Source organism: Oryza sativa, chromosome 4, assembly GCF_034140825.1.
Source record: "Oryza sativa Japonica Group chromosome 4, ASM3414082v1".
Taxonomy (NCBI): Eukaryota; Viridiplantae; Streptophyta; class Magnoliopsida; order Poales; family Poaceae; genus Oryza; species Oryza sativa.
Window position 1 is genome coordinate 31,135,583 of NC_089038.1, and position 12,327 is coordinate 31,147,909.

Below are 12,327 nucleotides of genomic sequence, written 5' to 3' on the forward strand. Positions count from 1 at the left end.
AGAGATTTCCGTGTGAGTGGGGGCGTTGGCTTGCATTACATTAGCATCATAGCGTGAAATCCCACTGTTTCATGAAGAAATGCTAGCGATTGATTACCGGTGAACATACTCGTTTCTATCTCTCCATTTTAGTTTTTCTACATAAGGCAGAGCGATAGAAACGATAAACTTTTTGCCTCTCCATTTTGATTTTATGAACGTAGACAGCACGCCATGTGTACAGGTGGGTAGGAGGGATCAGGTACACCAAATTGGTCGGATGGAGCACGTTTTTGACGTTGGGTCTCACGCTTCGGTCGTCGCCTCGATCAACTTTCCGGCTCAAAGTGCTCTGCAACAGTGCAACTCTACACTGTTCGCATCACGGGCCCGCATGCTCGACATGCTCTGCACCTTTGGTGCATGGCAACCTACTCCTCTCACAACACAACGACCATACATGCAAAGGAAGTAGCAAAAGCAGCAGCAGCTTACGATGTTATCAATCGGAAGTAGAAGCTCTCAACTACTAGCCATCACGCCGTTCTCAACAACGGGGAGCGCGAAGAAAAACACGGGCCAAGTGTCATTTTCGACCAAACTACTAGCGCCATTCTTGTCAGAATCTTCACGGACGTTCAGAGCTAAGAACAGGGACATTCACAAGCATTTGTCACAGCCTACAGGGCCGTGCAGATTAATGAAAGATGGGGAATATACAGCGTACAGGTTACCCGAAGTGGCAGCATTCAGTACTATTTGTCACCAATCCTTCAGAAGTGCACCGGCGACGTCCTTGTAACTGACCTTTTTCTTCTTTGGAGCACCAGCAGTTGGATCTGGGGCTGGAACCCCGGTACTCTGTGTGGAGCTTCCTGCGTGTGGTGCCGGAACACCAGAACTGGATGCAGAACTCGCTGAGGCCTGTGGCACTGGAGCCACGTAACTGGATGTGGAGCTTCCTACCCAAGGTGGATTCGTCTCAGCTTTGGCTTCGGCAACCCTGTTACCAACGTCCGTCTTCATCTGGCCAAGCGATGGAATCATGTCCAGGAGCATTGCGTGCAGCGGATCAACCATCTGTTCCATCTTCTCGCACGTTGCGCTACTCGTTGTTTCAGCGGTGTCTCTTCTAAGAACTGTTTGGTTGCGTTCGTGTTTTGGGCTGCTTGGTGTCTCCGTGGTACTCGATTTGATTCCTTTGGGCTCCTGCTCATCCAATGTGATAAGCTGGGCACCTGGAGGTGGTTCTTGATCCTTGTCATGGGCATGTTCTTCCATCTTAGAGATGGAATCTGCGTTCAACTTCTTATCATCTTGACCTGTTTCACCAGGACCTGTTTCACGATCTATCTTTGCAAGCCACTTTCCTCTTTGAGCCCTTGATCTTCGGACCACTCTAGGAGCGGTTGGATGTGCCCCCTGGTCTCTGTCACTGCTATCTTCTTCCATCTTAGAGATGTAATCTGCATCCAACCTTTGATCATCCTGTCCTGTTTCACCAGGATCACTTTCTTCAGATTGACCATAATCGATTTTGGCATGCTGTTTTCCTCTCCTAGCCCTTGTTCTTCGGACTGGTCTAGCAGAAACTTGGTCTTTGTCAAAGCTATCTACTTCCATTTTAGAGATGTTATCTGTGTCTGGTATTTGATCATCTAGACCTGTTTCACCATGGTCACTTTCTTCAGGCTCAACATCATCTATTTTTGCATGTTGATTTCCTCTTCTAGCTCTTGTTCTTCGGACTGGTCTAGGAGCAGGCTTTGCAGTTCTTGAGGCACTACTGGATGGCCTTCCCCTTTTCCTTGGTGCATGCTTAACATGAGATGTATCAGCCTTCTCATTTTCCTCAAGCTTGTCATTACAAGGCTGAACAGTTTCCTCACTGAAAACAAAACAGAAACTTCAGTAAAAAATAAAAGATCGATAACAATAAAAAATGCAGATATTGCGAATGCTGAAATACAACCATCCCGCATCTACCTTCGTTCAATTTCTATTTCTTCTAGTGTATCCGGTTTAAGGCTGTAAGTGGTTTCAGGCAGCCTTGTTTGTTTTTCCACTGAATCTTCCAACCACTTGTTACTGACAACCTGCAATCTTTTGTCATGTAGATAACGCCTCTCGGCAGGAGGGAGGCTGCATAAACCAGTATTTTCATAAGTTTTCAAATTTCCAGCTGTCAGTGTTTGAAGAAAGAAATTCTTCTATCATAGAACAGACCAAAAAAAAATTAATAAATAACCTCTTGTACAGCATGTCAAAATTGTAGGCTTGTAGAACTGAAACTATAATCAAATGAGTAGCGGGAGCAAGAATGCTGCACACTTGACCACCATGCATGGTAAGGTCCTGCTTCACTCTCTTGAGTGCAAGATCAGATATTACATTGTAGTCCGCATTCCTCCAGAAAAGAAGAGCATCAATGAATAAAGAATCACATTACATGAAAGATGATATTGACCGCAAATAAAACTTACACCAAGGGTGCATGATAGAAGTAGACACAGCAACCCTGGAAGAAGCAGAATCTCTCATCTGCGCAATACTTCTTTTTGTAGTGGTGTACCATGTTTGAATCAACAACAGCTCTGTCCATATTGCTGAAAATCTGAACAATGTACAAAGAAAGAAGAATCACCAAAATGATCACTGTATTTAGTCCTTATCTATTGGTTCTCTACTTGGATAATATTTCCGAGCACAATAGTAGTTTTCAGACAAACTTCTTAATATCAAACTTGCCAAACTTCTTAGTAACAAAGAGTAAGTAGCTTATGAAAATTGGGAAATATTTTTCCAAATTTATCGTTGGCTGTTATCATACAAACCCCAACAGGGACCATTGGATGAATTTTCGTATGTTTGGATGGATCAAAACTATGGAGATTAAGCAGGGAATCCCTCATACTAGATTTCTAGTCTCATATACTTGTAGTATTGTTGATTGCACAGATTTTAACTACAGGAATACCAATTTAGCACCCAGAATGACATATCTGGCATTATGAATTACAGCCAAATGCATATACGAGATAAGCATTTGCTGCATACAGGAAAAAGAATTTACCTGCTTGAGGTCAGAAATATCAATGTCCCAGTAGAAATAGTCGGCATATGAGTCGATCTCTTCAGGAAATTTGTGCCTTGCAAAATCTGCAAGAAAGAGGATATACCTGCACAGTGAAATGAGTTAGAATATTTTTGACAAGAAAAGTTGATGAAAGAAACATGGGCTGTAAGCAAGGGTCAAACTTAGGCTGCAAATGAAGAAGGCGTTTTTCCTTGCAACAGTCTAAGATCCAGGAATAATGAATGATCCTTCCCTGCCGTGTGGCTGCCTGATATTTGATACCTGGGAAAACACAAGAGAATAACTTGAACTAAATTACTCAACATTTAGAATAAGAGAAAACATAAGGTTTCTCAACAGGATAAAGTTAATACCTTTTTTCTCCGCTGCTATGCAATGAGTAACTGAGTCATTAAGATTCATCGAGAAAGATCCGCCATTCTCCACAACCAGTTTATGAAAATAGTCGAGATTATATGATGGAGGTATGTTGACAAAATCTAAGCATGATAAGGATTGGACCAATTCAAATTTACAGTGTAAATAGAAAGTACAGTCCGCAAATAATATGCACGAAAGGATACAAAACATTGTATTTGCAAATATAAGTGTTTCTCCCTTTAGGCCTGAGATGTCAGTCTTCATAAGATGTGAAGGGATGATTGACACATTCTTTTTCTCCCCCTTTTTGTTTGTTCTCGGTTGTTTTACCTTAACATTCTTCAGATCATTATCATCATCTGCCGCCCTGTGAGTTGTCCCATTACTTGAATGTACGATGTCCACAAATGCTGTGGGGAGTAACATTTTACAGAAGGTTGAGGTATAATCAAAATACTTACAAGGCATAAAAAGAAATGTACATTATCGTAAGATAATTCAATACAAAAGGAGATAATTTATATAAAAAAATTACTGCCAAAGTACCCAAAAGAATTACCCTGAACATCAAGGCACTCGTGCCATGGCTTATCGTATCTCAACCGTTGAATGCGGGGGAACCTTAAGCTGTATGGGGCAGCAAATACCTTTAATAGATTAAAAGCAGTTGGAGAGCAAATCAGCATGTTGTACAAGAACAAATCTTTCCCGAGCATAAGACTTTTAAAGATAGCAAAGCATCAATGTTTATCCATAATTTGATTACCTCAGATTTGATTGTTCGAATATCGCTTGTTATGGATATTATGACTGACCTGCATTTAGTGATGCAGTATATCAGATGCTTCCTGAACCTGACAGATTGTCTAGCAATACACCAAGAACTCCCACATAAAACTTACTTATCAGGGCTTTCTATCCAAACATCTGGCCTCTCCTTTGAATGGTTTGTCACTTCATAAAATCTTGGTGGTTTTTTGGGGTATTCATTTTTCCTGATTCAGAAATAGCCAAATATGAGGGGATAAAGTGTCCAAGTTCACACGCTCTAAGGAAGTGCGTCTGCAAAATTGTGATAGGATGCAACAGAAAAAAACAAACAAAAAGGTACCTGAAATGAGGCTTCAATTTGGTGACAAGAGCGTCAAGCTCTTCATCAGAAAGACCAGTACCGACTCGGCAAAAAGAAAGAAATCTTGCAAGGAAAAAAAAACATTAAATAGGAGACATAACTCTTGACCTGACAGAGCATAACTATTAAGACTAACATTAGGAAAACTGCATTCCCGTTGTTATTAAGATCTCCACACGTAGTTTTCCACAGACACCGCCAAGTATAAAAGGAGATGGTAGGGGAAAAGGGTGTTCTTACCTTTTGGGATAACTATTGTCGTCAGAAGGCACTGCAAGACCAACTAAAAACTGGGCAACCTATAACAGGTTAAGAATGGTCAGCACTTTTTTATAGCATTCTTCTTGAAAATAAGAATATCACCAATATATGCTCCCAGTAAAACAAGAAAAATGCAGTTTTTTGTCCTTGAGTGGTTAGGAACAGATACATGCAAAAAAGTCTTAGAAAACATGGTAGGATATATAGCACCCTTGCAGCATAGCCCTAATGTTGAAAGTGGAACAATAGATAAACTGTGTAATTCAAGATAAGAGTATGTACACACCTCTCCTCCTCGACGTCCTGAGCCATAATACCCACCTAACAACAAAGGAATCGATGGCTCAATGAATCAACAGGTGCAAAATGTTTATTATTTAGTCGGTAAGTAAGGTGGAAAGATGCTAACCTATAATAATAACATCAAGATCAGCACCAGCATGTATATAATCAGGCTTTAATTTAAGCCACTTTCCACTCCGGTCACCAGGTTCCCATTTGGACTCAAGGTCCTTTAGTATAATTCCCTCTTCTCTAAGCACATAGCATATTGAATAATCAGAAAATCTGAACTGAATCATTAGTGATATGGAAAGGTTGCTAAGTTCATCAGTGTTTGGGGAGGTAGGAAAAAACCTATTATCAACAGTGTCCTTGAAGAATTTCTCCACATCATCAAGACTATGTGCCAAAATGGACCAGCATGGTTCATCTGCAAGTCGAAAATAGGTTTACTATTGGACAATACAGTACTGGGCAAAGTATAACCAAAACACACTCAAGTTAGTTATATATTACAAGAAAGTAACTCTTGGAAACAAAATAAAGGGTTTTGCAAATAAGCAAAAAAGTGTTATGTTAATATTCTGTGGAAAAAAAATTAGAATGGCAACTAATGTCAATCTATTGGGCATTTAACTTTTTGCCACTTTTAAGATGTGGCAATTAAGGATTTGCCACTTGCAGTCTATGACATGTGGGACCTCATGTGTCTATGACATGTGGCCCAGTGGCAAATAGTTATTTATTCCATTTGAACCAGATGTACAGTGGGCAAACTCACAAATGCATTATAAAAATGATACCTAAATTTTCATCACCTACCTGGCGGACGATGGATGTTCAGGCCACCTGTTGGAACTAATATTTCCAGATGGCCCTTCAAAGGTCTGACAACCTTCTGCAGAATTTCATGCCGCTCTGTCAAACTTTGGTGGATAACACTGGTGTCTCCAGCATAAAGAATGTCAAAAGCAACATCTGGACATTCTTAGTGTCAAGGAAAACAAGGGAATATAAAAAAATAGGGTAGTATTATCATGAAGTAACTATCTTATCTTCTTAATGAAATGACACACAGCTCTCCCGTTTGTTCGAGAAAAAAAAATCCTGGCAGCTAAGAATATTGACACAGAGAGCAAGAACATAAGAAGCAATCCATTCAAGGATACAGCACAACTGCAAGCAAACAAGAAAAAGAAAAAAAATCAGTTAAAAGCAAATTCTGTACAGGGATCACTCTGAAACTAAAAAACAAAGCATGCAGGAGATAAAAGTTCATGACAAAAACCTGTCGATCAGTCTCCAGCCCCTCCTTTGCGGCCTTTGCTGCAAACAAATATTAGTTGAGTCCACTATAAAGACATACAGCATAAAAAACAAAATTCTACAATTTCCAATGAGATTCCAGAAACCTATTTCCTGGTTTGATCCAAATTCTGCAAACCGATTAAGCACAGTATCCCAAACAAGCATTTCTCCATCCAAAATACACCTGCAGGGTCAGTACAAATTCACATCAAAATCAAGAATGGGTTATCAAGTATTATACTAACTACTACTCCTTCCTTCCCTAAATAAGTGTAGTTTTAGATAGTCAACTACATATTAAGGAAGAGATTAAAAGACTACCATGCCCTTTATTGATATGGACAGAAAACGAGGAGGGAGTACTATTGGTCCAATGACAAAAAAATAAGAAGAAAAAGACGTAGTAGTATTAAAGAGGTCAAGTGGACTACTCTAAAACTACACTCTTTTAGGGACAAATTCTTAGGCTAAAACTACACACTTATTTAGGGATGCAGGGAGTAAGAAACAGCCTACACAAAGGATTCAAATCAAAAATCCCCTATTGAAGCATGCCCTAAGGAGAAAGTTCTCATAATTAGTTTGTAACTCGAAAAGAAATTCAAAACATGTTTAAGTTTTCCTATAATTTGTTGACTGCAGAAAAAGGTGTAACAAAAATAATTCCTTGGTATTATGATCTTTGACAATATTCCTTCCATATAAAAATATAAGGCATATTTTGTTTTGCTAGGGCAAGGCTTTGATCAACGATTTGCTTTACTAATATATCATTTATATGACACAAAAGTATAATCATAAGAAAGTAATTTTCAATATGAATCTAATAACATCAGTCTTGCGTCATAAAAACTATATTCTAATAAAGCAAACTGATGGCCAAAGCCTTGTCCTAACTAAACAAATTATGCCTTACATTTTTATACGGAGGGGGTAATTCATTCATTTGCTTCTTTTTTTTTTGTCTATGACCAGACTAAGCCATGTGATGATACCTTTCAGGAAAAAAATGTACAATTTCTCACTTTCACCCAGAAAAAAAATTGTTAGAATACAATTAAAACCTCATTGTCTTCCCCCAAAAAAAAAAAATCTTCACTAGTACTACCTCCGTCCCATATTATAGCTACTTCTGCCTTTTTTTTTGGAGGGATTAAGATTGAGGTGACAAATGGTTGTGACTGGATGAGATGAGAAAGAAGGTGAAGAAATTAAATGAGAGATGGTTGTGATTGGTTGACATAGGGAAGTAGGAGGAAGTATTTATACTTGGGACAAATTTTGAATGCTAGAAGTAGCTATAATATGTGACGAGGTAGTAATAGTAAACCTTACCTGTCAACCAAGATATTTTCTATAATAACTTTGGACATTCCAGGTGCATATTCTGAGTGATCAAGAAAGCTCCTGATAAACACAGCACATTAGTGGACCAGGATTAGCCTATCTACAGCAAAGATATTACAGGCAGAAACAGAAAATATTATGGCAAAAGAAACCAATCCGTTTCAGAATAATAAGCAAGAGATAGATGGGGAACCATTACCTTGAGAAGAAATGAATCTCTTCCCCATTCTTGTGAATTTGAATACGGTCACCGTCAAATTTGCACTCAGCAACCACTTGTTTTCCGTGAAGCTGAAGAGGGAGGGAGCATATAACCAAACAAATTGTAAGATGACTATATGAAAAAAGTGAGTGTCCTTAGAAATGACTAAATATTCCATTGATACACTATAAGCTAAAAAATAAATAAAAAGACCTTCTTCCAAGCAGATGAGGCATTATTGACTCTCATAGATAGCTGAGGCCTGACAGCCTTCCCCACTTCTATATCCTGGTCATACAGCATAGAGATATCATGGAGATAAACTTGCTTCCGTGTAAAAATTTTATGCATCAGAATGGCAGCATGCAGGCAAAGACAGGCAGACATAGAATGTTAGTATCATCACCTGGCGCTTATGCCTCTGACTTCGATCATTAAGCTTTTCACAGACCAATCTCAGGTCACAAGTGACATTGAACAAGTCTTCAGCATCAGGATGGAACTCATGAAATACGCTCTTCTCACTGATCCCCAATTTCAAATCTATGATGAAGTACGGAAAGCATCAACAGCAATCCAAAACCACTGCAGAAATGCAACTTGTAGAGCAACCCAACCTTTCAGAATAATCATCAAGAGCCACTTCATTTCAAGGGCATTGGTTTTCTTGATCAGACTAGAAAGAATCGAAGCCTTCTCAGACCTGTCAAGAATGAGGAGTAACTTCTCACTTTCAAGGCATACACTGATGCACGGCACAGTAAAAATGCAAATAGATGTATTATGTATAAGCTACCTATTCTCAGTTGCAGCCAGGCGATCAAGTGCGTCATTCACCTCTTTTATTGTCAATCCCCCAGAAGTCATTCCTTGTCTCCGCTGTAGCACCTGAGCAGCACACAAGAGTATGAGAAACATCAGGAAGCTACCATAAGGCCCCGAATCACAATATCCAAAGCATGTATCGATCAAACAATCAAGCTATCTATGAATATACTTTAACTTAATGAGATTTTTGCTACCACACTGTATCCATTCAACCGAATGAATTAGTGAAACAAAACTAAGAAAATAATCACAGTATCCAAAGCGTGTATCGGTCAAACAATCAATCTATCTATGAATATACTTTAACTCAATGAGATTTTTGCTACCACAGACTGTATCCATTCAACCCAATGAATTAATGAAACAAAACTAAGAAAACACTCAATCGAGCGCAGCTCATCGAACCACAAACGCGGGAAATTCATAAACTCATCAACGACTACGCCGCCATGCCCCATGTTTTGGTTAGGGATAGTAACTGGTAAATGTGGCGGCATACCTCAGCGGCGACGAGTGCGAAGTTGCCGGCGTTGCGGAAGCCGCCCCCGCGCCGCCAGTTGGTGAGCCGCACGGCGTCGGGCGAGTCCTTGGCTATCCCGAGGGCGTCGACGAGGACGGAGGCGAGCGCGGCCTCCTTGAGCCCGTACGAGCCGCGCTCGCGGTCGAGCCCCGGGAGCACGAGGCGGAGCGCGCTGAAGTAGTCGTCCCTGCCGCCGGGCCCGTAGGCGCGGTCGAGGAGCGCGCGGAGCCGCGCCCGCTTCTTCGCCGCCGTGCGGTCCCGCGACATGGCCTGGAACATCGCCACCAGCAGCCCGAACCGCACCGTCGCCGCCATCGCCGCCGGCGACGAACCGCCGAGGTGGCCAGAAGAGGGGGAAAGGCCAAACGGGTGAAATAAAGTAATTCTGAGGGCTATTTCTACAAAATTCCGCTTGACCTTCCCGCTTCCTCGATCTTGTCCGTACGAATCTTATGCAACGGTCCAGATTAACCCTTCGAAAGTGTCGGGCCTTATATTGGGCCGGAGCGGGAATCCCACGTACGTGCGGAATATTGTGCTGGAAACCCGTGCGGAGATTCGTGGGCCGGAATATAATCCCAGACCTGTGCGGATATATTGGGCCGAAATATGTTGGGCTGGAACGGCATTTCGACCGACGTACAGAAGCGAAAGCTTCAGTGGAGCTTCTGCTGCAACTCCTACCGAAAAAAAAAATCCAAAATTCTTCTGTTCTATTAGTTCTAGTAGCATGCACCAACGATTATAATGGATCAGACTAGGGATAGACTGTATCTATGATTGGGATAAAATATTAGGGTGGTGTTCTTTTCTCTTAAAGATGAAAATTAAGTTTTTTACGTAAAACGAGGTGGTATTAATGTATGATTGATTGAGTTTTAATTATTACAAACTTGAAAAATAGATTGATATGATATTTTAGAGCAATTTTCATATAGAAAGTTTTCGCACGAAATACACTGTTTAGCAGTTTGAAATACGTGTCACGAAAATCTTAATCTTCAACCAACTTTTATTGAAGAAAAGAACTGGACCTAGATCCAATGGTTACGTAAGCTACACGTGCGAGCGCGCTGTGAGAGGAGGGAATGGAAGGAGAACGACTTTGTTTTTATTAAGATGGTAGGGATATTTGCATCATGCACAATTGTACATGCTATTACTGATGAGTCATCTCTTTGGTTATAAAGTATAAACGTGAAGCTCTCAAAGGAAGTGATGAAAAGTGTTCGCATCCTCTGATTTTCAGTAACCTGAATTCCTGATGAAATGCTGCACAATTTCACCTACACGAATTTGGCCTCCATATGTAATCAGGCATCGGCGTTGCTTGTCTTCTTCCACGACCGTACTGTGCACATGAGCGCATCTGTCACCGATCCGCGATGTCGGGAAGAGATCACAACATTGATTTTTCTTGCGCAATCAATGTGTAGTATTTATTTGTTCACCAATTCAGGTTGCCGTTCCTCGATCAGATAGTACGCATGTTCTCCAGAGAATGTCTGTTCCCTTACACAAATAATCAAGAGAAGGATTCTTTTGATGTGTTTTACCACACAATGGATCTTCAGACGGTCATGAAAATAAGGGGATATCGTCGCGGAAGACTGACGAAGTGACGATGATCAGTAAATCGGTATCTTTGGTCCTGGCCTCCTTGGGGACCGTCTGCAATTGTTCATGGCCTCTGCAATTCCAAGTTCATAATCTGGTTCGGCACAACAGGACAGTTCATGCATACGGATCTTGCATTGCCACATGAGAGCCCATGTTTCACTGAATCATGGTCATGATGATGTCTGGATGATGATAGTGTCAACTGCTGAATCGATCAATTGACCATGGTTACCCAGTAGAGAGGTTTCCCTTACAACCTATAATACAGTTCATGATCAAGAAGGCTAATAGAATCCAGAATCGTAGTAGTTATGCTTTAGCTTATAGAGCCCGGTGTGAGTCTTTAATAGACTTTTGTACATATTCCTCAATCTTTTAATAGACTTTTATACATATTCCTCAATCTTAAGTAAATTTGGTTGGCCTATCTTAGCTGGCCCAGCAAAAAAAAAAATCTTTAACAGACTTTTGGACGGATGAAAGTTGTAACTTCATCTCTCACCTTGTGTGCGAGGACTCTTTAGCTGAGTAATATATTTTTTTAAAAAAAATACAGTTGATGATTGATACACAAGCATGTTAGTATGTTACTATGTTGTTATTGCGCTGCCGGGACCAACTGTTCGTTCGGATCATTTGCCATTTGGACTGTTTCACCAATGATTGACAGATCATGAACGAATTCAGATAGGAAAAAATGGAGGAAAAACATGAGGAAAAGGGAATACCTGTTCTGAAATTCTGGATCTGTTGTGCGGCAGCTAGGGCCCTGTAAGATATCCCCTCGGCACCAAGATCACCTTTCAGTCATTCACCAATGAAGGGATGCTTTGAAGGTTTTGTCCCATAATTCTTGCTTGTGGAGATCTGTACTTTTTGTTGATTGCGATGGATTGCATCCATGTCCTTCTTGTTCCTTAATGGTAGATTCTTATTAGCTAATTTTCGGTGTTTGTTGAAGACTCATGCAACAAGGTTGTTACAATCGAGATCTTGAATCGGAACCGGAGGTCTCTAAGTAGGATCGCAATTGTAAAATCGTAATTGTAGATTCTACTACTAAAGAGTTAGGCCTCTTAATTAAGATCACCTTACATGCAACTGGTGCAATGAAGAAATTTCGAAGAAAAAGAAAAACTGAACATACCATAGGTTTGCTTCTCTTCGATGGCAATAACCACATCATTAAAAGATTTTCTTCTTCTGAAATACTGCATGAATGTGAAAAGGAGGAATTTTAATAGATATATCTAACATCATGTGTTGTGCTGCATTCTCACACAAGTTAAGGCATGTGGTGAATTTTCAAATGTTTTTCCACAGGCCTATTCTAAGTTTCTTACCTTACCAGGGAGAGGAATAACCAATTAGCTATGCCTTCTAGTTTTGTC

General features: G+C 40.4%; 1 protein-coding gene across 1 annotated transcript; it reads right to left on the reverse strand.

Moving 5' to 3' along the window:
• Positions 1 to 568: 568 nt before the first annotated feature.
• On the reverse strand, positions 569 to 9,683 carry LOC9269006 (putative DNA ligase 4). The gene is made up of 27 exons (XM_015781383.3): positions 9,296 to 9,683; positions 8,765 to 8,856; positions 8,586 to 8,671; positions 8,375 to 8,511; positions 8,182 to 8,256; positions 7,966 to 8,057; positions 7,755 to 7,826; positions 6,524 to 6,603; positions 6,400 to 6,437; positions 6,281 to 6,287; positions 5,934 to 6,089; positions 5,466 to 5,541; positions 5,239 to 5,363; positions 5,116 to 5,150; positions 4,809 to 4,867; positions 4,548 to 4,631; positions 4,339 to 4,431; positions 4,203 to 4,251; positions 3,996 to 4,083; positions 3,640 to 3,846; positions 3,430 to 3,555; positions 3,238 to 3,337; positions 3,053 to 3,158; positions 2,463 to 2,593; positions 2,228 to 2,386; positions 1,966 to 2,121; positions 569 to 1,867 (listed from the first exon to the last, which is right to left on the reverse strand). Exons 1-27 carry the CDS (start codon positions 9,629 to 9,631, stop codon positions 742 to 744), a joined length of 3,891 nt encoding a protein of 1,296 aa, XP_015636869.1. The 5' UTR covers positions 9,632 to 9,683; the 3' UTR covers positions 569 to 741.
• Between the last annotated feature and the right edge of the window lie 2,644 nt (positions 9,684 to 12,327).

What these genes read in the sequence shown, in the direction of transcription:
- LOC9269006 (XM_015781383.3), bottom strand. Translation starts at nt 9,631, where the DNA reads ATGGCGGCGACGGTGCGGTTCGGGCTGCTGGTGGCGATGTTCCAGGCC. An exon ending in GTCAGAGGCATAAGCGCCAG is followed by an intron (nt 8,257 to 8,374) that starts GTGATGATACTA and finishes CTGTATGACCAG; the next exon opens with GATATAGAAGTGGGGAAGGC. An exon ending in ATTTGCAAATACAATGTTTT is followed by an intron (nt 3,556 to 3,639) that starts GTATCCTTTCGT and finishes TATCATGCTTAG; the next exon opens with ATTTTGTCAACATACCTCCA.